The sequence below is a fragment of the Lepidochelys olivacea genome, assembly GCF_965140295.1.
Source record: "Lepidochelys olivacea isolate rLepOli2 genome assembly, chromosome: 9".
In the NCBI taxonomy this organism is placed as follows: Eukaryota; Metazoa; Chordata; order Testudines; family Cheloniidae; genus Lepidochelys; species Lepidochelys olivacea.
In genome coordinates this window covers 11686139-11714095 of record NC_140419.1, presented here as the reverse complement: position 1 = coordinate 11714095, position 27957 = coordinate 11686139, and the positions used below count along the sequence as shown (strand labels likewise).

The window sequence follows — 27957 nt, the reverse complement described above, 5'->3', positions numbered from 1 at the left end:
TATTGCAGCAGAAAGTAGTATTGTTTAAGAGGGAAATAGACTATGCTTGCCTAAAGAATTATAAAATAGAAATGCTAAATCCAGAATGCCATTCTGAAACAAAGGCTAGGTGCTCCAGTCATTGCTGAAGTGCATTTTTTTGAAACAAAGATCCCATGGACTACAGTAGTGTTGGGATTTGCTGTGTAGCATTTTCAAGATGCCTTTAGTAGTACATTCAATTTATAGATGAGGCAGTGCTGTGTGTGTCAATTTGAATGATAACTAAGCCATAAAAATTACATTTAAGACAAAAGTTCATTAAGGTATATAGCGCATATTTTAAATGTATGCTGGAAATTTTAGTAGGAAAATTCCCACAGCCACCTAAATACCTCTGCACCAGGGTATTTGTCTTTATAAGATTGTCATGGTAGAAGGAAGGTTGTTAAATAAATATACACACCACAGCAAGTCTGGTTAAAAGCACTTGTTTATTGGTTACAATATCAACTCATGGCAACATCTTTCACTGAGCCACTGTACAAATACAAAGAAAAGATCCATTGGGGGGGGGGGGGGGGAGGGGGGAAGCTATAAACAGAGTTCATAGCAAGTGATTTTTTTTTAAAACAGGGAAGTCTATATAACAGCCCTGTTATAGAACAAGTGGCACAAGTCCCTGTTTTGAATTAGCTTAAATAAAAAGGTTTAAGACTGTTTCTGAATACATACACAATCCAAAGGCAGTGCAGAATCACTTCATAATTGGTAATATTACTGAAGTTTTCCATCAAAGTAGTCAGCAACAAGTGACATTAAAACCATTAGATGAGAAATGCTGGGCAATCAGAGCTAAGTGCCAAACTAAGTCAAGCATGTTGAAAAGAAATTCGTTTTGGACTCCTTTGGATGTAAAATGTAGTACAAGTGTTCAGATTTTTTTTTTTAAAAAAAGGAGAAACAAATAAGAGCACCATTGTGTAAGTAAAACAAAGGCTTGAAATATATCTAAAACTATTCCACTGAAGTCCATATTAGTCAAAACCTAAACATACTGTGTGGTATAAGAATGTCAGGCACATTTAATCGGTTATCAGTTATAATCAATTATTAACACTGTTCACACATTTACCATAACAACACTGCATTAACATTCTGCATGTATTTTACACAACCAGCAATTGGATAAAAAGGCTCGTGGTGCCTCCGAAGTGTAGGAAGTAGTTTTACCAGCATGCATGCCAGATTACTGTATACAAAGTGCACCATCAACCCATGCTTAATTACTTTTACAGGAAATGCTATCTCAAAATCTGTCATTCTGCTACACAATCATTTCATACCAACTATCTGAATTAGCCAATACCTATTCTCACCAACATTTTAAAGCACAGCACTAAATCTAGTGGAGGTGACAGTGTCCTCAAAGAGGAAAGACTAAGCACTCTTGGAATGTTTTTCCCAATACTTTCATTACACCCTAAAGTAATGTGAACTCCATGATGGGACAAGTGGGTTACATTAACTGCATTAAAGAGTTATCTATTTCCAATCCACGCATTACAGTATGCACATGAGGACTAGCTGGTATGTCAGTTCAGCACTGCCAAATCAGAGTCAAACTCTCTCCTCAGAAGAAAGCAGTTCTAATGAGTTTTTCTACTCCAAATGGATTATTGAACCAGCAGTTCTGTCAGATACTTAACAGTATGTGACATTCAGCAAGGCAGATGGTAATGACATTTAGGAGAAAAGTCTAGAGATGGTTGAAACAAGGTACACACATTACCCATACTAAGTAAATGTACATTAGCAATGTTGAAGCTTTTTGTGGTTTCTAGAATCTCACCCAGCATTTTTTCTAATAAAGTGATAAAGGCTGAGTATACATGGGAGCAAGTTGAAACTGGAAGTTTGCTTGGTCAGTATCCTTCACCAATCAGCCTTTAAAAAAACAGTTGACAGCAGTTGTACCTGAATTAAAGAAATCTGTAATTTCATATGAGGCACATATTTCCAAGTTACAGCTTCAACCAATTACATTCTTGCTACACTACTTCTTTTAAAGTACATTTAAACACTGATTTACTATTAGAATGAAGACTGGAAAAAGGTTACTTTCCTAGCCATTACAAATTTTTGGCACAATGGTCATAACTTAAGTATTACTAATTCCAAAATCTAGTACATATTTTTGTAACCACATAACTTATTTGAAATTAAGTAGCTCTACAGTTTGGCAGTGGTAAACTTTTCACAACAGTTTAACGTGTACCCCACTGTGCTGTAAAATCCACTACATGTATTAAACTTGTTCACCATCACGTGAACAGTTAAACTACACAAACCTGCACATCTGAGCTTATATTAAGCTACAGGTACACATCTTTTAGTCTAAAAATCCCCATGGAGACATTTTCTTTGAGATGCAGGAGTCTGGATGAAAGCTTTCAAGTAAAACCTGCAAATGGTGGTATGTAGCAGAAGATGGGATTTGGTGCTTAGTTTAAAATTAAGCTGTGTCTTAATGAGTGTACCATCTTGAAAATTCACCCATAAGCAATGCTTAAGAAAACTGAAATAGCTCATATAGGCCCATTATATTGCCTCAGTTCAAGATGTAATAAATGTCCCACTACTATAAATGCTTTTTAAAAAAAGCAACACAATCCAAAAGAGACTTATACCAGGACTCCAACAGTAGCCACCGTTTTGGTGCACATTCGCCCCAGGTGTACGCTCCCGTTACCCTTTTAGAAATCTGACTTACTTAAGAGTTAGACAGCAGACATCTATGCTGCAGTATAAAGGGAAATAGTGAGATATTTAATTGCAAGTATGGGAAGTCTCTTTACAACACTGACAACTAGGAAGCTTAAAGATGCACCTTTAATGAGAAACTATTTAGTAATTAAAATTTTTCCTCTAAGAGTTTACTAGCAAATTTTCAGAATGATTCACTCAAACCAGAAGCAGCTGCAAGTTTAAAAATCAAAGGCACCATTAAAAAGTATCAAGTGTTCTGCCTGACCTCAAAGAGCTGCCATCTTGGAAAAAGATACAAATATTCCATAAATAATTCTGCAAACAGATTAGAAAACAAAATAATCTTGCTGAAAAGAAAATGCAAAGGAGTTTCTGTGATCTACAGCATAACATGATTTTGGTCCAACACCATGATCTGCCTTTAGTAAGTGTATACTGCTCCAGCACGGGATGTGCTTTTTTAACGGATACTGAATTTACTACAGTTGGCACATTGATTGGCACCTCCACCATTGTAAACATGGCATATTTACAGGCACAGTCCGGAAGTACTGAAATTAGAATGACAAGTGGTAGAAACTTCACAAACAGTGGTCTCAGCAACAATCTCTTTTCATATTACAAAATGCTGGGCACTTATGTTCACAAACTGACCCAGGGACATTTGGACACATCACACCTTCAGGTGGAGGCAACAGATTAACATTAACTTTCAGCTTTATGGTAATTTATTTAAATACACACATTTAAAATAAAGCACTTACAAGAAGCCAACAGAGAATGGCCCTTTCCTGAAAGTATCAGGTACTTTCATGCCCAACTCAGATTCCCCCCAGGGACATCCACCAAACATGGACACGCTGCCAGCACCAGAGTTAAGTGATCTTCATGGGTAGTTTCAAATGGATTTGAGTCCTATGATTTGTCATACCTACACACTAAGAAAATGCTTACTAGTTCAAGTGCTCTTGGTGCCTTTCATTTTATAAGTGAATCCTATCAAGATCAGGCATATAAAAGGAAATGACTATTTACTGTCAGTTTGCAGATTGGCATCTAATAAGATGCCAAAGCACAGACCACTGCAGTTGTAAATGAACGAGCAGGATTTAAAATTTAGAGTGCAAAGTTTCTAGAGGGATCATAGAGATTATCAAAAATGTTATTGTTCACTGTAGATAACATGGTCACTTCAACGATTACACAAGACAAGCATAGTCTGTTGTGGAATAGTAGGGCAAACCTCTAACTTTGCAGTTCTAGTAACGGATTCACTGTATTTCCTAAACCATTTGTAGGAAGCCTTCATAGAGAAACCCTCTTAAATCTCTTCATTTGCTGTAGTAGTTGAACAGCAAGTTTGTGTACACTTTTAAAATTTCTTCAATCTATTCAGTTAACTCCATGCTACAATATCACCTTGCTAGTGCATGGCAGCTGGAATTTGCAGTGGATCAGAATCCTTATTTACAACTACACTGTCAAAAGGAAAGCACTCACCTGCTTAGTGACAGTAATAGGTTACTTGACTTATGTACTCTGTTCAACTTAAAGTAACTTACATGAGAGGCTGAAGCCAGCGTGTTAAAACCTTATTTTAATAGATACCTAATGGCATTAACATTCTCTTGGTGCTTGGAGGCCATGGCTGCTGACGGATGAACCAGGAACCACTGACTGGAAGGAGTAATTCCCCATGCTTAAATAGACAAATAGGTCTAGAAGCGAGTAAGTAAGGCGCTAGGTATTACCACGGTCATCAGGGCCTTTTTTTAAAAAAAAAAAGTAGTAATTCAAATGCCTTCCATTATAAAAACACATACATACCATTGGCTTCACTTTATCTACAGTAAATTCACAAAAGCGTTTAAAACAGCAATCTAGTTCATCCACTACAAAACTCAGAAGTGACATCTCAGGTTAAATGCAAAGCTATAAATGTAGTTCCTTAAAAAATGCAAACATATTTCTTTACATACAGACAAATGTTACATGATTGGCTGCTATAATGTGTATATTCTGTTATGTACAAAAAAAAGTACAGAATTAGCAGACTTTGAACACAAGCAGAAATCCCTCGAGGACAATCTAACCAAACCACCAAAAACAAAACAGACTGGCTCTTAGTTTCTCAGTCACCATGATTATGTGTGCTGGCCTGGCCCCTTATTAAAAGTCAGTGATTTCTCCACCCCCACCCCTATTTCTTCACTTGATTTTTTTCTAGTTTACAGAAAGCCTTTTTGTGTAATAATCAGTGAATAGAAAAACTTCACCTGCAAATACAAGGTAGAAATGTTATTTCACAGCTATAGGCTGCAGCATTGATCTCTCCAGATCTCAATGGAGAATGTACATGTTTGTCTCCCAGTTAATTCCAGATTCTGAGAAAACTGTCCCAAGACCCTGTAGCTACAGCCATGCCATCATCAGTAACACCTAAACAGCTGACACGGTTGTCATGGCCAGCAAGGACACCTGGAAGAGAAGATGGAGGAGGTTAACAGCTGAAGCTTTTCAAGTTTTGTACATTGCTTTTCAAGTTAAATTCACCTCAAGATATCCTGCAAGAGGTTTTTTGTTTGTTAAGAGTGATTAACTGACAGAAGAAGTAGCCTCCTATGTTTTGTCTTAAAAGAAATATTAGCTCCTATCTTAGGAAGCCCTGAACCCTTGAACCAAACAGTTAAAATATTGTACATCTGGATTTTCCCCGTATATTTATTTATTTAATAAAATAAATAAAAAGGTGCTGACAGTGCCTATAACCAAAACCAGACACAAAACCACTTACTGTACACAACATAAAACCTCACATACCTTTTCTAAACATCACTATTACCAGATCTGAAATATGAAAAAATAAAATGCAAGAAAATAGGGATACAAATCCAAAAACAAACCTTTATGTTGAGTAACTGACCTTTAAAAGGAAGCAGGGAAGATTTCACAATTCAGCAGCACTCGCAGGTATCATCACTGACTACCAGTGAACTAGTTTTACGTTTAAAAGTTACAGAAAGTGGAATGTGTTCCATGTTGAGATTCTGCTAAAGAAAAAGAACTGCAACTCACTGCAGATACCATTTACCAACCTGCTCTCTCCCCCTTCAGAGTATCCCACACATTGCAGTTGAAGTCATCATAGCCAGCTAGCAAGAGACGACCACTTCTTGAGAAGGCTACAGAAGTGATTCCACAGATGATATTGTCATGGGAGTACATCATTAACTCTTGATCTGCACGCAGGTCAAAGAGTCGACAAGTGGCATCATCAGAACCAGTCGCAAATGCATGTCCGTTGGGGAAGAACTGGAAGTGAAAATGAGACAGGAGCTTGACACCAGAGAAAAGTGTTGCTCGTGCACGGTTTCAAAAACGGCATGTAGAGATGATCTTTACTGAGATACTCAGATACAACACAAATTCACGAGCAAAAAGAAAAAAAATCAGAATGGATTTTCAAAATGCAACTATTGTGCACACACAACTGTGTTTAACACTTGTAGCATAGTACTGACCAAAGGCAGGTGCAATGGCTTCACTGGCAAATTTCAAGAGACAAGAGGAACTAATTTCCATAAAACGGAGTGGAGCATGGCCATTTTTTTCTTTGGAATAACCCATGGAGACTGTCCCTGTACACAATGTTCCACCTTGAGCTGGTCAGTCCAGCTGCTTGGATCAAAACAGAGGACTGCAAGCTAGCATTTCAGCCTCCAGAATTCACACCTACTAAATAATCCATGTTAAGCACCTCATTGATTTAAATGGCAGTGAAAGGTACCAAGCACATCTCAAGATTAGACCCAAGCGTATGGGCTGCATTTCTCCACAGATCGTGCTGCTGGTATTCCAGAGACTTAAGAATTTGCAGTGTTTATAAAAAAAGATGCAATGTAGGTTTAGATTTCATTACCCATTAAACAGAACATGTCCCCTGTGGATCAGAACATAAAATGGGGCTGTGGCAAACAGAGGAAATACACTCCAGTTCAGAAACATTACAAAACTATTCCAAGGGTAAATATATTCAGCATTTTTAAGCACTAGTTTCACCTTTAGTTTCCAGAGTTTAAAGATGCCATTTTTTACAGGAAATCCAAATACACACTGATGAACATAAAAGTTTGAGAATTGACTCCATCTTGAAGGTTTATTATTTACTACTTTAAAAAAAACAAACCAGTTACTTACCTTCTTGTAACTGTTGTTTTGAGATATGTTGCATAGGTCCATTATGCTAGATGTGTACACATCTCATGCATCAGTGCCCGAGTTTTCACTAGAGATACCCACTGGGGTGGCCACTCCTACACACTCACATCCTGTGTGCCTGAGCAGAGGGTTTACCAGGCTGCGGTGACTCCACCCTATCTTCTTCCATCTGGTGTACACTGAAGAGTGAGGTCAACCTAGGTACGTCGCTAAGTAATGTGAAAAATCCAACTCCCTGAGCAACGTAGTTAAGCCAACCTAACCCTCAGTGTAGACAGTACTAGGTTGAGGGAAGCCTAGCTATTGCCTCTCAGGGAGGTGGATTACCTCTATGCTGATGGGAGAATCCCTCCCACTGGCATAAGTACCATCTATACTTGAAGTGCCTCTGCAGCTGTGCCACTGTAGCATTTCAAGTGCAGACAACCCCTCAGATAATAAACTTCAATGCACAGGGGAAGGAGGGTGGGTCACGTAAAGAACATACACAACGTCTCAAAAGAGCAGCTGCAAGGAGTAACCATTTTTTCAAACGATTGCACATGCCCATTACACTAGGAGACTCCCATAAAGTTTCCAACAGAGTTGGGACTAGGATTCTCATCAGACGAGGAATTGCCGAACTACTTTCCCCACATTTGTGTCTTCTCTTGACGTGATAGTAATCACTTAATATCTAGCAAAGATGTGGACTGAAGACCACGTTCCTCTCTGCAGATGTTCGCAATATCCATGCTTCCCAGAAATACTGCAGAAGCTTAGTGCGCTCTGGCTGAAGGCAGAGAGCACTTTTCAGAAGCCGTTATGCAGTTGATCTTGTAGCACATGAAAACACAGCTGGTGATCCACTTGGATAGTCACTACACTGTTACAGGACACTCTCTCATTCGTTCTGCATAAGAGATGAATAGCTGAGAACAGACCCAAAAGTGCTTTGCTCTATCTAGATAAAAAAACAGTGATCAGCAAACATCCCAAGCGTGGAACTGTTGTTCATCGTGAGCATGTGGCTTTGGAAAGAAGACCAATATATAGATTAGTCAAGGTGGAAATCAGATACCGCCATGATGAAAAATTTAAGGTGTAGCCTAACCTGAACTTTGTCCTTTTTCTTTAAGGTTTTGTGACACTCTACACCCCAGGGGAGTACCCTATAACCCTCATATTCATCATTTGTATATAGTTGTGATATTGCATACAAAGCATGCCTTGTAAGGTATCATGAGAAAGGTTATGATCTGCTGAAACCCACTGTTCCATCTAAATATATAGATCATTAATGCATATGAAGTTATGAGAATTATGTTATATAGTTGTCACTAAAATATGCTGTGGGAAGCGCCGAGATACTAGCTCCCCAAAGACGTTTATCCCCCTGGTTATTAATGCCTGGGCAAGTGTTGAACCACCAACAATAGCGATTGTCCAACAAGAGAGCTACAATGCAATGACTCACTTGTACAATGCCACACCAGGGGAATTGCTCAACCTTGCCTGGTGAGTCAGCAATGTCCACCAGACATGCCTGGACTTGTGTTCTCCAAGCACAGGGACTAAGGGTATAAAACAGAACGCAGTGGCCCCATGCTTGGCCTTTTCTCCTGCCCCCACCTATGCTGCAAGCAACAAGGATGCTCAGAAGACCAAAGACTCCAACAGAGGAGGCTGGCCCAGGTTTCAAGGATGAAACCTGTGTACTATGAACTGAAATATCCAGTAAGGTGAGAAAAACTGCTTAATCTAGATCGGGGTCGGCAACTTTTCAGAAGTGGTGTGCCGAGTCTTCATTTATTCACTCTAATTTAAGGTTTTGCGTGCCTGTCATACATTTTAACATTTTTAGACGGTCTCTTTCTATAAGTCTTTAATATACAACTGAAGTATTGTTGTATGTAAAATAAATAAGGTTTTAAAAATGTTTAAGAAGCTTCATTTAAAAATTAAATTAAAATGCAGAGCCCCCCGGATCGGTGGCCAGGACCTGGGCAGTGTGAGTGCCACTGAAAATCAGCTTGCCATAGGTTGCCTACCCCTGATCTAGATGTTGCCCAGTCTAATAGGGTTGAGAGTTAAGACTGCATGCTTATGTTTTATTTTCTTTTGGTAACTAACTGACTTTTTGCTATCACTTAAAATCTCTCGTTTGTAGTCAAACTTCTTTTACTGTTTATCTTTACCAGTGAGTTTGCCTGAAGTGTTTGATAAATCTGCTCAGGTTTACAAAGGCTGGTGTATATCCACTTTCCATTGATGCACTGGTGAACCAATTAATAAACTTGCACTGCTTGTCTTGAGCAGTGCAAGACTATATATTCCTGAGGTACACGGCTGGAAGCTGGGGGGAATTCGGCTGGTACCTTTCTTGGTGTGATTCATAAGTGGCTCTGGGAGCATTCATACAATTTAGCTGGGTGTGCTGTTGTGCTGAGTGATAACAGCACCTGGAGGGTTTTGCTGCTTGTCACTAGCAAAGCATTGTTAGAGAGCCCAGGATGGAGATTTAAGGGGGCACAGCGGTCCCACCGTCCCAGGCTGCACCCCAGGGATCCCATCACAGGTCTACAGAAAAATCCAACCAGGGCATGCAAATCCCCAACTCTCCTTGCCGAGGTGATGGCCATTAGAAAAGCCATGTAACAATAAACAGGAGGCTAATGGTTCAAGAGGGAACCTGTAAGGGCTGTTAAAGTTCAAATCCCACTGTAGAGTAGCGTCTCTGAAAGGTGAAAACATCTTTTAAGAACCTTGTAATCCTAGGGTTAGAGGATACAATTCTGCCTGTAATAAGGAGGTCAAATAATGAAATTGGGGCCAGGTATACTTGAATGGAGCTAACCACCAAATCTGACTTAAGTGTAACATAGTCCAAAATCATTTTAATCATAAATTACAAAGGAGGCACACTATCTGGGCAGCTAGCCAAAGCGTAAGTGGAAGCATTTATAAAGGTAGATAGCCCTTGTGGATGGTTTCCTACTATTAAGTAGGACACTATGGACTGCTTCCAAACAGTGTGATGCTGCTGAGGAACCAGGCTGTGACGTGTAGCAACTGAGGGTTCAGTGTGCAAAAACTGCCTGTGATTCTGCAATATCAGGTCCTTGACTAAAGGCAGGGGTAAAGGTTCACTGACAGGCAACTTGCGCAGGTCCAAGAATCATGGCTGCCTCGCCCAGACTGGTGCAGTATCATTTTCCCTCATCCTTGCTTCATCTTTAACAACCACCTTGGGAATCAGAAGCGCAGAATAGAGCAGACCCTTGACCCGGGGAAGAGAAGCATATCTGAGATGGACCTGGGGCTTTAGTCCACCTTCAAAAACAGAAAAAAGGAGTATTTCCTGTTCTGACAGCTTGAGTATAAATCCACTAATGGGACTCTCCCTACTTGAAATACTGATCTTAGAATAGCCAGGTTGAGAGGCCATTCATGATCCAAACTGAATGACCTGCTTGATCAGTTCACTAAGGCATTCTGAATCCCTGGTAGATGTGATGCTCAGAGTCAGGGAATTCCATATGCAGATGTTCCACAGCCTGATTGACACATGCTGTTTGATTTGGCAACTCCTGTTTATTGATGTGGAACACTGTCTTCTGAACGCCTCGTTGTCTTGTCCAAAAGAGGCCCTGAGAAGAGAAGAGGCAGGTTGGGACTTCCTGCTGCTTGTCTTAAGCTTCCAACGCAGGACTGTCCAAAGCAGCTGAAGACCAGCATCAAGCAGCCTGTCAGTATCATGTGGACATACTTCTCCCCTCAGGGATATGTTTCTATAGAGTAGTGGTTTCTTGACTTCTGATGGTTTGTCAGTACTGGGCAGGGACACTTACCTTCTCTGGGATTAATTTTTGTTGGAGACAAAGATCTAGATGCAGTAGGCATCCCGCACTGTAACCAGTAGGGCTAATGATGGAGCTGGTATGGTACTGGGGGCCAATTATGCCTAGATCAGGCCCTCCCATTCCTTTGATCTACTCTTGGCAGGATGACTCCTACGAGAGTGGGAACAATCCCTGGTTTCCCTGAAGTGGGAGACATCAGAACCCACTTCAGACTGAGGAGAAGCAGGAGTACTCCAAAGGCCAGGGTGAAGCGGTACCAGCCAGAGATGGGGAAAGTGATCTACAACAAGCCTTCAGTACCAGCAGCCATCCTCGGGCTTCCTGGCCATCAGGACTATGCGCTGAGGAAGAGCGCTTACCATTGGTCTTGGAGCTGGCACTGGGATTAATGGAAGCAGCACTGAACCTGAAGTTACTGGTACCGTAACAGACCCCCAGTGTGGAAGCCAACACGTGCAACAGCCCCTGCAAAGTGATGTCGGTCTGAATGATCGGTGAGGGCAGAACAGAGAGGCTCAGCAGATCCTATGAAGTTGTGCTGGCCTCCCGGGTGGCTGGTGCTACGACAGGCGTTTGCCCTGCTGTAAGCAAGGGTGGTAGCACCACTCTTTGTGCCGAGGAAGCAGCCGCCCTCGCCAGTCCTGGCACACGAACTGAAGTCAACAGATCTGCTCTGAGAGAGCCACTAACATGAGACAGCGGGAAGCCAGAGGCCAAAGGATGTACTCTACCTTCGATACCGAAGTGGTCAGCCTCCAATGCTGAGGAATCCCATACTGAGCACTTTGACATGAAGTTGTCCTCCTCTTCAGCTTCAGAGGCTGAGGGCACTCCAAGCACCGTTACCTCTTTGAGGACTGCCCTGGTGAGGGGGATCTCCTCCTATCTGTCCACAGGTAAGACGAGGGCCACTCGTGGATGGAGTGACTGAGGAACTCCCTCTATCCACAGAGGTGGTTCTGATGCTGGGCAAAGGGCAGCCTCCATGAGGATGTACCTGAGATGCTCTTCTCTTTGCTTCTTAGTTCTTATCTTGAAGCCCAGGCAAATCAGACATGTTCCAGATGTGACCTCATCCAAACGCTTCAAACAGTGAGTGAGGATTGCTCTCGGGCACTGGCTTTGACACCTCGAGCAGGGCTTGAAGCTGGGGGACACTGACCTTCCCCCCAGTATCAGGTGGAGCTCAAAGTCCACTGACAGTCTGAATAGATAAATAATGGAAAAGTAAAAGCGGTCCAAGAGAGGCAAAAATGAGAACCACTAACAGCTCATTCGCAGAAGGAACAAAGCTGACAGCATGCTCTGAACAACTGCAATAAGGAACTGAATGAAGGGTGGGGCAGCTCTGCCACTTTATACTCCGCTTGGAACATGAGGGACATCATAGCGCAGGAGTGGCTGCCTGTACTGGTGCTGTGAGGGAAAATTCTCCAGCACTGGTGCACAAGACGTACACATACCTACTGTAAATGGACATATCCAATCACGCAAAGATAAAGTATTATGAAGCAAAAGGAGGTCAAGCAGGTAAAGATGGACGGAGCAGCAAACAGTTATGACAACTTAGACTAAATGAGGACAGTCTGAATTGTTCCAAGATCACTTAACCATATCTAGAGGATATGTATGATTAATAGTTATGAACTAGATTGCAGGTGGTTGGTCTCATCAAGATCTCATATTCTAAGAAGCTACATTCATTGTAAGTGGCCAACTCAGAGTTGACGACTCTCCACCCTGTTTTGAAAACTAGATTATAAATTGAAATCTTACAGCTACACTTATTGTCTCCTCGCTCTCCATTTGTAAATAGAAATGCTCACTTACACAAACTGCGTTAATATCAGACACATGCCCTGTGAAAGACTGCCTGCACATTCCATCGCGAATATCCCAAAGCTTGGAGGAGGCATCACAGGCACCAGAAACAAAAGTCCTCATGTCTGGACTTAGGGATAAACTCATCACATCTCCGGTATGCCCAGTGAACGTGGTGGTCTGTTGACCAGTTTCAATGTCCCAAAGAGCACTGCAAATAAAACAGATGTATTTCAGCAATATAATGGAGTCTCTGCAAGTTTAGCTTAAAAACAATCAAAGCACTGAAAAAAAAAACACCCCATCAAATACCCCCCACCTCCAAAACTCACCAGGTGGTGTCCCCTGAACTTGTAACAATTTGGTTGTCATCTAGAAAACGACAGCAGGACAAGTATCCTAGGAACAGAATAATGGCAGACGTTAATGTCATACCCCACTGTTGCAGTAAAAGTTATTCAAAAAACCTTCTCAGTATGTCACACAATAACCACCACTTGATGCTACTTGTGTTTTAAAAATAGCAATACAGAAGCCAAATTCACTTGAGTATGTACTGCTCCATTTGCTCAGATAGCTACTGGTAGTATCTCATTGGCAGAGCTAAATGAACACAGAACTTAGCATTAAGACTGATAAAGTCAAAATGAGTGACATACAAAAAGTGATTTCTAAATGTGATCAAAACGAAGATTAGACTATACTCTATTTTGCAAATTGCTAACACTTGTTTTCACTTTACAGCATGCAGTGAACAGTGCAGGCTTGGGACTGTGTCACTTTGACTAACAGTAGAAAAATAAATGTAGTAAAATGCAGCTGACCTGTATGCCCTGGTAACTCTCTGCTCACTCTCACATTGCCCTCTCTGGTTTTCAAATTATATATGGAACAGATGTTGTCCAATCCACCACAAGCAACATAGTTGCCAGAAGGAGCATATGCACAGGTCATCACCCAGGAAGATCTCAAAGGAATGGCATGCATCTACAGAGAGACAAGGCACATTAGAACTACACCACATTTTACGCAGTGACACTCAACCATAGTGATTCTTGTCCTACCTAGTTAGCTGCAATACTGCTTTAGCATTGCAGCAGATGCTACTAAGTAAGAGAGTGTGATATCCCACTAATAAAGAATCTGATTTTAAACATGCTTCTATTTGTGCTGAATATTTTACTTGAGATGGAAAAAATGGTCGCCTGGTTAGATGTGTGCAAGTTCAGTACAATCATTTTTATAGTATCATAGCTATTCTGAAATTAAGGATTACTAGTTTAACATGCAACTGGTTTTGGTCAGTTCAAATTCCTCCCTCCAGTTTGTCTTCCTGAGCCAGAACCTCACCTGGTGTAGATTGGCATAGCTACACCAATGAAGCTATGACAACTGCCATCAGCAGAGGATCTGCACCCCAGGTCCTTCCTCATTTGATCAAGATTTCTCACTACCAAGGAGCCAAACATCTATTATAATGGATTTATATTAATTCTCTATAAACCCTGTGGTTGTGTGCTTCTGCAACACAATAGCAGAAAGCATGTGCCACAGAAACAGCAGCACAAGTAGGGTGTACAGTTGCAAAAACAACGAGTTAGTTATTAAAACTCCTCAGAAAGATTTCACCCACCCACCCCGACACACACTCAAATGCTTGGCCAATGAACACCAGGAGCACTGCTAAGCTTCCAAGGGATCCCATGCTAACCACATTACTTCTGCAGCATACCCTACCAGTGATCTCAGAGTTATCAGAGGGTTATAAAAAACAAATATTCTTTTCTCCCAGCAAACGAGCTACAGTGAATAGAAGCAAAGGCTCAACATATAGAAATAGGTATTACCCAAGCTAAAATGCACTTTGAATAAAAAGCTGGACTTAAAAAAAAGGAAAGCAAGCTAGTTAAAACTTCAAACAGGAAAAAGTGATGGAGCCAATCCAACTAAAAGAAAGAAGTGTTACAGAAAGAACTAAAACAAAAAAGTGTCACTTGTGTACAGATTACCAATATGGATTATAAACAACTCTACCTTATTTGTTGTATAACTATCCCAAATAATTAATTTTCCATCTTGGGAAGCGCTGACTAGTAGCCTAAAGATAACCACAAAACAGAAATATTAACATGTTAACTTCTTGTCTCGTACTTAATTTCAAAATAGACAAGATGAATGAATGTCAAATAATTCAGAAAAGCCTTTTCATTTTCTCCTTTTGACTATTTTTAATCTTTCTAGGGTCAAATGTTGCTGGACAGCTGCAAAGAACAACATGTTGCTTGCTAGAAAATCTTACCTGAATCCATGAATAAAACTTCCACTATTAAAACAAGCTAGAATAACTGTCATTTAAAACTGCTCAAGCTATTTACAAATTTTATAACCTCTCCCAACTGGCTGTTTGTATCCTTCAGACTAAATGTTTCAGTATCATAAATGTAGTATAGGTACTCCTGGTCTAGACAAGCCAGAACACAGTATCACCAGGTACAATTAGCCTCTGGAATGGCTACCATATGTTAGAGATGGCTATTGGTTGTTCAAAAAACTTTTTGGAAGGAGTTATTTTATATTTAAGAAGCCTTCCAGCATCACCCTTTTGTTCCATCAGAACTAATGAACAAGTCGCATGTTTTCTTCATTTAAATATTCCTTTTGGCAGTGCTGATGGTATTGTAGACATTTCGAAAAGTTTTTGATAAAAACTTCTAATGAATCAATCTTATTTGGATTATTTGTCAATGCTTTTGATGAATTTCTTACACTAATAATCAACACTATACTGAATTAGCTGCAGCACAACATGGCAGACTAAATTTATTGTTGTGATTTACAAAACACATTTTAATTCACTGAAAAATATTGTTATTCCATGTCCTTACTTACAGTGCTCTATTAACATAAAATACATTTGCACTAAAATCAACCATTTCAAGCTATATGCCCTTTCACAGCTTAAGGGAAAATGTAATACAAAGAATTCTGAAGTTATGTGCCACCATACACCAGGCTCTCAGATTTGAAGAGTCTGTAATAGACCACCTGAAAGATTAGACAAAATGCTTGTGGAAAATAAAAGTGAAGCATATATTCTTATAATGGAATGATTTCTTTTCATTATTTCTGTATGATTATAACTGGCTTTAAAAAGGCAGGCTGAAGTACAAAACATTTCTCAAAATTTTCTATGATCTATGGCCCTCGAAAGTGTCTGAAGACTGACCGTATGTCTACACTGCAATTAGGCACCCACAGCTGGCCTGTGCCAACTGACTCAGGCTAAGGGGCTATATAAGTGTGGTGTAGACTTTTGGGCTTGGGCACATCTACAGCGCAATTAAACAGCCCTTTAGCCTGAGCCAGCTGGCATGGACCAGCTGTGGGTTTTTAATGGGAGTGTTGACATATCTTGGGGGACCACTCTGGGTGTCTGGATTTTCTTGTAATAGACAAACTCAAAGACAATGGATTTATGGTTCATTACAACAATCTTTGACCAAATAACCCTTCTTTGTCCTACAACTGCAGACATGTTAACTGCTAACTTCACTGTGGTCTCTTACAATGTGATAAATCCTTATGCTTAACAATCTGTTCCACCTTGTATTTAGCTGTGACAATCTGGTCACATCTACACTGTGATTTATATCGGTAAAACTACATGGACCTAATCACTGGCATAGACAGCGCTGTCGACGGGAGAGCTTCTCCTATCAACATAGCTGCCACCTCTCACAGAGGTGGATTAACTACGCCAAGAGGAAAAGCTCTCCCATTGGCATAGCAGCACCTTCACGGAAGTACTACAGCAGTGCAGCTGCGCCACTGTAGCTTTGTACATGAAGACAAGCCTTTTAAGTACCCTTCCCAGACCTGAAGAGCTCTGAGAAAGCACGAAAGCTTGTCTTCACCAATGGAAGTAGGTCCAACAAAAGATATTACCTCACCCACCTTGTCTCTCTAGTAAGTCTACAATTCTTTCAATAGCTAGAAAAGGGATCCCTCTGCCTCTAAGTTCAAGAATCATATGTACAAACCTTGAATCAGATCCCCAGTGCATAGCATAAATTTTAGCTAAGTGACCTCTCAGCGTACGTCTTGTTCGCATTTGGATTCGACCCACTGAGTCCAGACTTGTGGTGATCTGAGCAGGAAAAAAACACAAACCAAACAATTACTCTGTATCTCTGAGATGGTCATAAATGTGTACAACACTCAAACTGCCAGGAACAAATATTTTGCACCCCTAGAATTTGGGCATACAACAGGGACTGTTTCCACAGAAACAGGGCACAATGATGTGATAGTGTAGCCAGTCAAAAGGTTTTTCAAGAAAATCAGGGTACCAGTGACAGGGAACTTAATGATGGTCACTATTCTAAATGTTTCAGACTGTTACAGGCACTCTGTAGATGGAGTTTCTGTATGTATTAGGTGTGAACTTTATTTTTACAGTAAAGCTTTATGTATGTTGACAATTCTCACCCTCAAAATAATAGCCCCAGAAGAAAATGATCATTGAGTATTTATTCCAGTGTCGTTTTTCAGTAGTCTGACAACTGCCACCTAAAAGCTTAGACCTGGATTTTAAATGAAAAACTTCAGTTTCCAAATAAAATGGACATCTTATACATAGCTAAGTGGGAGCAACTCTCAAAGCCAAACCATCATGCCATATAGTTTCATGAAATGTTTAAAAAGGTGAATTAAGGAAAATATGTATAATATTTAATAAAATATATAATAAAGAAATCTATCCAATGTATTTCTCATGTATCTAAGTGTCTCATGACTTTAGAGCTTTTTGACTGGCTGCAAATAATACCTGTAAAGGCCTTAGCTTTTTTTTTTCCCTCTGTAATTATTGCTTCAATTTCATAATTGTAAATAGTGCACTAAGCAATGTGCTTCTAGGGTTGTTGCACTTCATCTTTTTCAGACACCATACCAGGCATGCTATAATCTCTCAAGAAACCTATTGCCTCATAGGGGCTACTTCCCAAATATAAAAATAACGATATACCTGAGCGAGAGTTGTATCACTACATGCTTTTCTGGCATCCTGAAACAGAGAAAGGAACAATATGAATCTTGAACACAGTAACAGTGTACATCAACTGAAAATCTTACCTACAGAAAAGTTATTTTACACCAAGACTTTTCCAACATCTGTTGGAAAACAAAGCTTCATTGTTTAAAAAAAACATATGCATGAATCCTTATGTTCAGTATTCCCACCCCATTCAGGTGAACAAGTTATAGTGTCCAAGAGATCTTAAGTATTGCAACAGAAAACAGCTGCCGTACTTGCTTACATGGCATTTATACCTAGACAAGTTCCAAGTCAACCTCTTTGCAATCTTGCAGGACAGCCTCTTGTTTTGATGCTGTACTACTCTGCCTACATGTCAAGGGCTAAGTGGTGAATCCAAAAAACACTTTAGAGTAGTCCCTTCATTATGCAGTATTCGGGTAAGAATCCAAAATGTGGGCTGAGTAAGATAAGAAAAGGGAGAAGACAAAATGCTGGCAAAGGTGAAAAGGAAGTGATTAGGGCCAGCCCAACTGTGTCGGTCAAGGATCACACTTCATTGCACACCTGACTGACATAGCTGTGCTGGTAGAAGGCTCTGGTGCAGACAGTTATACTAGTAATACTGTGCTTTTGCTGGTAAAGACTTACTTCATTTGGGGTGGGTAGTTAAGGGAATTGGGAGCCTGGAATAAGATACACTGGAAAAGCATAGCTAAACTGTTTAAGCTGCATCCAAACTACGAGTGTTTTGCCAGTACAATTCACTAGAACAGCCATACTGGCAAAGCACTCCTAGTGTGGATGCAGCTTGTCGCAGTAAAGGTAATGCTTTGTACCAGTACAGTAACACGCCCCCCGCTGCCCCCCCCGCCACACACCTACCTACCTCAATGAGCAAAATCGCCGTGTGTATGCACTCTATCTTCAATTACATGAGCACAAACTACTTCTTCCACAGCACCCCTGCTTCATTCAGTGCACACCAAATGAGCAAGCTATTCAATATTTTGTTTTCTCCTCTTGTTCTATGTGTGGCCCCATGTCTTATTTACTGCACACTATTCAACTCTTGATCTGAAGACATAATGATCAATTTCCTTGTGGGTTTTTCCTATGGTGCTCATCATTATAATGAATTTATTTTTACAAAATCCACATGAATTTATTTTTATAAAATTTTACCCATGGGGAACTGAGGCAGAGAGATTAAGGTCAAAGTGTCCACTGTTTTTGGGTGCCCAATTTGAAAGGCATAGGATCAGGTTTTTCTGAGAACTTAGTATTATATAGCACTTCATATTCATATGTTCAAAGCACAGCTCCCACTGACTTCAGTTGCAGCTGTGAGAGCTCAGTACTTCTGCAAATCAGATCCCAGGGTCTCACTGTAGGAGCCCAGAAAATGATGAACACACAATTAGTGACCATGTGTGAGAAGTCTAGTTTAAATGACTAGTCTAGTATCAGATAGGAACTTAGTGGCAAAGGCAGGGATAGAATCCAATTCTCCAGAGCAGCATGCAACTGCATTAAGGACCCTCTCTTTTCCTGCACCTCCCTACCTTATTCACTAGATACCTTCCACAATAAATAAAGCATGCATAATAGAGAGACAGTCGCTTTCACTACACAACCCTGATTCATCTCCAGGACAGAGTGAACTGAACGAGGGGAAAGAAAGTACGTGGTCATGTAATCAGAGACTGTATCAATGCCTACCTTAGTTCTGGCATTTTCTAGCTTCTCAATTGTTTACTCTGCAACCTTAATAATGTTCTTTTAAATGTAGTTGGTATATTTTGACTTCCTACTTAAAAACAAAAAGTAAGGTAACTGCCACTAGCTGCTCTTAATAGTTTTCTTTCCAAAAACAAGCTCAAGAGCGGATTAGGTCACCTCAATCCATTTCTTACACTGTCTGAACTGCAGAAATATTTATAAAATGTTGACATCTTGAATCAGAAACAGTTTAAAATACCACACAACAAATCCCTTGGTGTTCAGGAATCCTTTCACTCACAAGAAGAAATACACTGGATATTAAAGCTAAGCAATTAAATTCATTGTTTAGTTGCAACAGCTGAAGAGGCCCAATTTATTTTGGATGCAATCTTTTAACTTGGCCAGAACTGATTATTATATAAAATATAATTTTTATTATTAATATAATAGCAAGAGTTGGCAGCACCACCTACAGCTATAATGGGAAGTGTCAGACAACTTTAAGACTTTGTTTTTCTGTTGCTTATAACTTTGCTGAATTTTAACAGTTCAGGCTGAAGATTTCCTGACTGCCTCAGGCTGATTTTTATTAAATTTATCTATCTATTTTTCAGCAAAAAGGTCCAGCTGTTTGAGAACAAGGTTAAAGAAAAATTTAAGTTTTGCCCATGTTAAATAAATTCTTACAACCATTTCATTGAGAACTTCTAAAGCCTCCATGCTTTGGAGCAAGAGTTTGAAATCTGATGGTGCGTTTTTTCCCCACACCCCTGACCGACAAAAGTTTTAATCGACAAAGGTACTAGGATAGACAAAGCCAAGGACTACGATCTTGGGGGCAGTGGGGGTGTGATGGTGGGAGGGGACTGACAAACAGATTGCAGATGGCTGGGCAAGGCCACCTGGGGAGATTGGGGTGAGCAGCATGAGAAATCCAGGGAGGGAGAGTGAGAATCAGATAGAAAGCACTGAAATAGAGACTGGGTAGGTTATGTGAAGAAACTGGGTCAGAAATGGGGGCAGGTCAAGACAGGGACAGAAGGGGTCAGGCTTGTGGAGAACACTGTAGAAAGGTCTGTGACCATTAGAGAACACTCCCTCCAGAACCTGCAATGGAACCCATGATTCCCAAGTCAACAGCCTCTGCTGTCAGCAAGTTACACTGCTATGGGTTCACTCAAGAATCAAAGACCTGTGCTATGCATCTAAAGGTTCATATCCTGCTGGTGACCCATGGAGATGTCAATATGATTCCACGTACTAAACATAAAAAACAAATCCACTTTTAAAAACTTAAACAATTATATATAAAAGTTCAAGTTGCAAAGTCAGGCACTCAAAAGTTAGGAAGTGTCAGAATTAAGGCTGTCTGTCCTTGTGTGTACATATTATAGGACACTGTCTTTAATGACACGATCACATACTATTTTTTCCCCACAAGACCCCTGCCTCGTTCAGTGCACAGTGATCACTGAATGAGAAGCTATTCCGTATGTTGTTCTCTTCAGTGTTCAATGTGTTGTCCCGTGCCTTATTTACTGCACACTATTCAGAAAAGGGTTTAAATAAAGAATTATTAATAGTCTCATGGACTTTTCTACAGTGCTCATCACTATAGTATCTGAATGTTTTATAGATATCAATTTATTTTCACAACACCCATGCAGTGAGGTGAAGGTATTATGTCCATTTTACACATGGGGAACTGAGGCATAGAGAGATTAAACTCAAAAGGTCCATTAATTTTAGGTGCCCAATTTGCGATGCCCGGGGCCTGTTTTTTCAGAATAATTAGCATTATATAGCACAATGGATTTCAAACTTTTGTACTGGTGACCCCCTTTCACCACTATAAATGTTGGATGCAAAGCAGGATTTGGGTTGGAGGCTGACAGCTCACAACCCCCCCCATGTAATAACCTCGCGACCTCCTGATGGGTCCCGACCCCCAGTTTGAGAACACCTGATATAGCACCTTATATGTTCAAAGCACAGCTCCTATTGAATTCAGTTGTAGCTGTGACTGCTCAGCATGGCTGCAAATCAGACCCCAGGGTCTCATTTTGAGTTCTCAGAAAATAAGTAACACGATTAATGACCACCAGTGAAAAATTTGGTTTAAGTGACAAGGCCAGTATCAGATAGTAACTCTGTGGTGCAGTGTGCAAGTATAGAATCCAATTCTCCAGGACAGTATTCAACTTCCATAACCATAAGACAACTCCCTTCTGTTTCTTCAACCCCATCTCATTCACTACACACATTCCAAATTTCTACAACAAATGAGGAAGGCATCCTACCAACAGCTGCTTTCACTACCACAAGCCTATTTTATCCCCGAAACGCACACAGTCCTATGCACTGAATAAGGCAAGGATCTTGTGAAAAAGTTAATCTCATTATACGATCCAACATTATGATGCATACACACAGGGACAGGCAACCTTAATTCAGATATTTCCCAGGGTTTGATTGCTAGACTTTGAAACCCTAACACTGTTTTGTGTGTGCAACTATTTACATTTTGGAAGTACGCAAATGCCCCCATTAGCACCAAGACCCCATTATAGATTTAACGTCAAGGTTGAACCTTATGTACTGCAACTGATTCTAGTTTAGGATGCTGCTAGTTAAAATACCTTTAATCCACTGATTTAGAATACAAGACTTGCATAACATTTTAAAAGAATCTCAGATATCCCAAAACATAAAAAGATTTGCAAGTAACTAAGACAGCCAGCAGCTACCAAGAAAAAGAGAAAGATTTGGAATAGCTAGAATACACTAGAAATTTTCCAAGACAGCTTTCATTATATCTATATAATCTATTTACTCTCTAGAGAGGATTAAACAAGTCTCATCACAACCCTGTTCTACGACTCAGTTTTGCCAGAAGTACATTAACCTACCTACAATTTCACAGACAAAGTTATGCTAAGTTAAAATGAATTGCCTCAGACTTTCAAATAAACAAGACATTTGGGGGATATGAGCGTTCAAACACAAAGCATTCTTGCTTCTTGTATATTTTTATTATTTGATTCATCCTATCATCTCCACCTCTGTTAATCCACTGGTGAGGACTGACATTTTGGCTAGATTTTGTTTTTTTTAAAGTAAGATTTAGAGAAAACAACTAAAATATGCTGCCTAGTCCTCTCCTTCTAGCTCTAGCAACTGGCATCCATTAAACCATGAGAACTGTAAAAGATTTAGAGAAAAAAACACCACCAATATATAAATATCTAGGATGTTTATATGTAAAATAAATGTGATGCTGAAAAGCCCAAATTGCAGCTATACACAGTAAATCCATTTATTTCAACAATCCCATACATCCTAGGGACCATTTTTTTTGAGGGAGGAGGTTTAGCGCTTATAACAAAAAAGAACCAGCGAAGATGTAAGTCTCATGTTTGAAACACTTCGCAATGACCCTCTCAACTAAATCTATACCTACATTTTGGTTTGTTTGGAGAAGGTCTAAAAATAACCAGTGAAAATGTGTATTTGCTATTCTCTTAACAGAAACACAAACTATTTAGAATTAGGACATCATATCATGTTTACCGTCAGTAGTACATCAAAATAAGAACTACTGTGTCCTACTCGCCCGAGCCAAAATTCAGAGCAAAAAATAAGAAAGAAAAATTTGAATTGATTTAATAAGTAAGCAAGATCGACCCCCCACCTAACTGAAATATTAGTCTGTCTAATCATTTTCTTAAAAACTGACCAGATTGTGCAAAACGTGACCTGAACTGGACACACTGTAAGCTACTAACTACACCAGAAGAAATGTTTCAACGACTCTCTCAAGTTATCCTTGACGCGTTTCAACAATGACCCAGAGTTTTAGGAAGATCTCGCTCATGATCGTTCTACCGGTGAAGCCTCATTCCATACTAGAGCTACAGTCTATGAGCAGAGGATAATTGCTGAGACAGAGCAGAAGTGCCAGCAGCGTAAATATTAATCAAGTAACCCATAGCAGCATTTTGTGTTCAGTGTGCCAGACAGACAGTTCACAGCTCAAACTGGCCTAGCCAGCCACTCACGTGTTCACAGAACCCAAACCGACCATTGATATCATGCTCATCTTCAAACTCAAAGGACGAACAACAATGTATAGTAATACTAATTTAGGTCTTTTTATTTCTTCTTTAATATATTGTGACTAATTTTACAAGGCCCCCAATCCTGCAATTTGAGCCATGCAAGCAAACACCAATGCCAATATAGAGCTCTACTGACTTCAGTGGTGCTTGTCCTGGATGCAGAGATACATCTGCCAGACTTCAATTGCAGATGTGGGGCTCAGAGACATAGGTTTCAGAGTAACAGCCGTGTTAGTCTGTATTCGCAAAAAGAAAAGGAGTACTTGTGGCACCTTCGAGACTAACCAATTTATTTGAGCATAAGCTTTCATGAGCTACAGCTCACTTCATCGGATGCATAGGTGTTACTAAATCCATTTTATCCAATTTAGTAACTTTAAGTCTCCATATAAAAAATCCTGCTAGCTTCCTGGCTCCACAGGACATTCTTGCGAGAACATTCCTGAGAGGTCTATCTGTTTCACTGGCCAAGTAGCTGCTCAGCAGGCATTCTGCACCACACCAGTCTCACTCCTCACCCAATGCCATTTCCTATAAGACGAGACTGACTACATCAGGCCCAATTGCAATGTGGCAGATAATTTCAAGGTATGTCTTTTGGGGAAAAAACTGAAACGTTACATTTACATCAACATTTGTGCAGCACTTAGTACACTGGAGTGCTAATGTAAGATTAAATTAAAATAATGGCTAAATTTAACCAAATTGCTGAGGTCAGCTAGGAACAGTCCTTAGTGCTGTAACTCTCCTGACATCAACTGTCCTTGACCTTACTTTTGGGAAAGTTAAAGGACATGTGACACAGAACTCTCCCCCAGATAACCTTGAACAATCAGTCTCAAAAGAGCCATAAATGTGCTACTACAAGCCTTTTTCCCCAAAAAACAATTAATGCATGGCAAATGCACAGCACATGATCAATATCTTCATCAGCAGTTCAATGCCCAAAACAGTAAGTAGGCAGCAGATTATCACAAGACAACTGATGTCAGGCTGAAAGTAATTACATTTAGAATCACCACATAAAGGAAGTTTTAGTCCTAGCCAATTTCACTGTGCATCTGCAAGCAAAGCATTCCTACATAGATCTAGTCCAGGGGTCTCAAACTTCACTGCACCGCAACTCCCTTCTGTCAACAAAAATTACTATACGACCCCAGGAGCGGGGACCAAAGCCTGAGCCCACTCAACCCCCACTGCCCGGGGAGGAGCGGTGTGAGAGGCAAAGCCAAAAGGCTTCCTGAGCCCACCGCCCAGGGCTGAAGCCCTCAGGCTTTGCCTTCAGCCCAAGGCAGTGGGGCTCTGGCTTCAGCCCCAGGCAATGGGCCTCAATAAGTATAACACCTGGTGACCCCATTAAAATGAGGTCCCGACCCACTTTGGGTCTTTTCACTGAAAACTCACTGAATTTTTGATGTATTCTGCAATAGCTTCTTGATAGATCACTAGATGCCATGCAATAAATCAGTTTATTGGTGGTGAATAATTTGAATTAAACAGAGTAGGAGAAAGGGAAGATGCACATTTGAAAAATAATTTCAATGGGAAGAGAAGGAAAAGGAGCACAGGCATGATTCCTGACCCTGGATATTTTCTATCAGTCAGTGCTCAGGCATTTTACCTAACAATCGGGAACAATAGTAGTGGAAAGGCCAGTAGTAGTCCAAAAAAGTTAAATTTTCATTATCAGTGTCCTTAACTAGTTCTCGTTGTTCCTGGGTATTGGAAGCTATATAAATCCTTACTACAGGACTCCAAAATATTGGGTGATACTCCACATCATACTAAATTGCAATACTAGACAGAACTGTATGAAAATTAGGGATGGAGTTTCAAGCTTTTGGAACCTTTTATTGACTTAATCTGCTGTGAAAAAATTTTAAGTGTTGTATGATTTAAACATCAGTGACATATATACTTCATTTTTTCCACTAGATTTTTCTTCCAAGATAACCAAGGGCTGGGGAAATAGTAATTCTTACTCTGATTTGATTCCGCAGTTGATCCGCTTCTTGCCGTAACTGTTCCAGTTCACTCATCCTCTTGAAGCTGTTTCTCTCTCACTGTTACAGTGCAGGCAAAGAAAATCTGCCAATTTAAAAAAAAAAAAGATGGGGGGAATTAATTTCCATTGTCTAGACCACATTTCCTCCATTTCCAAGCACTGTACCTAAGTTAACTCTATTCTCCATAAATGGCTTGTCTGAGGGAGATTCCCAGTACTAGATATTATAATAAGACATTTTGTAGGACTCTGCTTGGTTGCCATAAGCAGCATCGTTAAATGTGCTGTATCAGGGTGGCCGAACTGTGACTCACAAGCCATGTGGCTCTTTTACCATTAAAGTGCAGCTCACAGAGCTCCTTCTGCCCCTCCCCGTTCTCCATCTACCAGACTGGAGGGGGAGGCTCAGGATCTCTGCCTTGAAGCAGGGTGATAGGATAGGAGCTTCTGCCCAGCAGGGATGGAGGTCTCTGGGCTTCTGCCCAGTGGGGAGGGGGGTTTCAGAGCTTCAGCAGGAGCAGGACTGAAGCCCTGAGCCCCATCAGGTGCCTCCTGCGGGGCTGAAGCCCCAAGCCCTGGACCCCGTCAAGCATGCCCCGGCTCTCAAATTTCTGAAGATTGTCAGATGCGACTAAGAGGGCCAGGAAGTTTGGCCACCCCGTGCTATATCATGGACAGTTTACAAAGTAATTGTCAACAGAAACACCAGCTGCAATTTAGAAAGACCTATTAATGAATACATGTAGATTTTTAGCTTTGTTTTTCCACTTGCAGACCTCTCTAAGAGTAGAAGTTTCAACCTCTTCAACCCAATTTGGCAACAATAAGCAGTGACACTGCTCTAGACCCTATTTTTAAACTAAACATTTCTATAATGCAGAAGTCTGTGCAAGACAAATTCATAGGAAGACATTTTTTATTAGAGATGAGAGTTGTCTAACAGTAAATGCACAGAATTTGGAGTCAATAACTCAAGTTCAGACATCAGATTTTCCACTGAAGCAGGATGTTCTTGGTGAAGTCACTTAATCTGTGCCTCTTTCCACCATCAAGGTTATTTGTATTGTGATAGCACCTAAAGGCCTTAAGCAGGATCAGGGTCCCACTGTGCTAAGCACTGTGCAACCACAGCATATAAAGTGGTCCTGCCTTGGAGAGATTGCAATCTAAACAGCCAATGCATATAAACAGTAGTAGACATGAATAAGTAACTATCAGGTTTTGCAACTTTAAACATTTTACTTGTATTATTTTTGTTTCCTAGTTTCCCCAAATCATTTCTCTATCCTAGCCCCAGTCAGTGACACCACGATTGCTGACTCAGTGCTCTCAATCCAACCTGCCCACAGAAAAACAAACCCCCCTCTGTAAACACAATGAGCACAGATCTGCTGACATCTGAATGCTTTTTAGAATGAGACTGGGTTTGTGAAGTACTAGGTAAGAGTACTGTTACTACAGAAGGGCACATTCATATGGTTACAAATATTAAAGATAAAGATGTGGCCAGTTAAGAAAACTTATCAAGTATCTTCTCTAAAACATCTAGATGGGGAACCTCTAATGCTTACTGGGAAGAAATGCCCAACATCTTTTCCAGACTATAATTAGCTACACATGATTACTATAAGCACTTCATTTAAAAATGGAAGATTGAGCAATATTCACCCAGTTTATTACACTGAAACCTAAAATAATCAGCCATGAATATGAGACAGTTCTGTTGCACAAAGTCTGATAAAGTAGAAAATCTAGCTATCACCCCGCATCCCTCACCCCAAATTCCCAGGACACTGCATCCAGTGCTGATTCTAGTTACCATGTCCTTCAATCTCACCTGATGACACACATGTGCTACTAGTCAGACTCTAGGCATTTCATATGATCTTGAAGGGCTTGTTTTCACTGCAACAGTTGAGTTACTACATTCGAGCTAGCTAGCTGGAATGAGAGCAACCACAACTCAAAAACAACACTGGGGTTACAGAGTGATTTCGTTAGCAGCACAAAGGGATTAGATTATTTGATGAGTCGTATCTTGACTTGAGCTACTGCATCCCCACTGCATTACCTGAGCTTCAAGCCACCTATTCTCCCCCCCCAAACACACACACACACCCCTCACCTCACCACACAGAGCAACTAGCAGAAGGTTAAAGCACTACTTAACTTGAGCTAGAAATTGTGTGTGTGTGGAAGGGAATTAGGGATAACAATAGAGTTATAACCTAAGGCTGTGTCTACACTGCACACCTTACAACGGCATGGCTATGCTGCTGCAGCAGCACTGTTGTGAGGTGTGTTGTGTAGCCACTCTTGATCCCCAGGATAGAGCTCTCCTGGTGAGAGAAGAAAACCACCTTCAATGAGGGGCAGTAGCTTTGTTGACAGGAGCACGGCTCCTGCCAACAAAGCGCTGTTCACACCGGTGCTTTTCGTCATTCA

General features: G+C 40.5%; 1 protein-coding gene across 3 annotated transcripts in view; it reads right to left on the bottom strand.

Moving 5' to 3' along the window:
* Positions 1–454: 454 nt before the first annotated feature.
* Positions 455–27957, bottom strand: part of GNB4 (G protein subunit beta 4) — a 120808-nt gene continuing 93305 nt past the window's right edge. For all 3 annotated transcript variants that reach the window (XM_084638449.1, XM_084638450.1, XM_084638448.1), the window contains exons 2-10: positions 25490–25595; positions 17656–17694; positions 16670–16776; positions 14664–14727; positions 13454–13616; positions 12962–13028; positions 12639–12840; positions 5844–6060; positions 455–5226 (exon numbers count right to left, since the gene is read on the bottom strand). In XM_084638449.1, the coding sequence (XP_084494575.1) occupies positions 5120–5226; positions 5844–6060; positions 12639–12840; positions 12962–13028; positions 13454–13616; positions 14664–14727; positions 16670–16776; positions 17656–17694; positions 25490–25546 (1023 nt within the window). In that variant the 5' untranslated portion in view covers positions 25547–25595 and the 3' untranslated portion in view covers positions 455–5119. The remainder of the gene's footprint in view (positions 5227–5843; positions 6061–12638; positions 12841–12961; positions 13029–13453; positions 13617–14663; positions 14728–16669; positions 16777–17655; positions 17695–25489; positions 25596–27957) is intronic.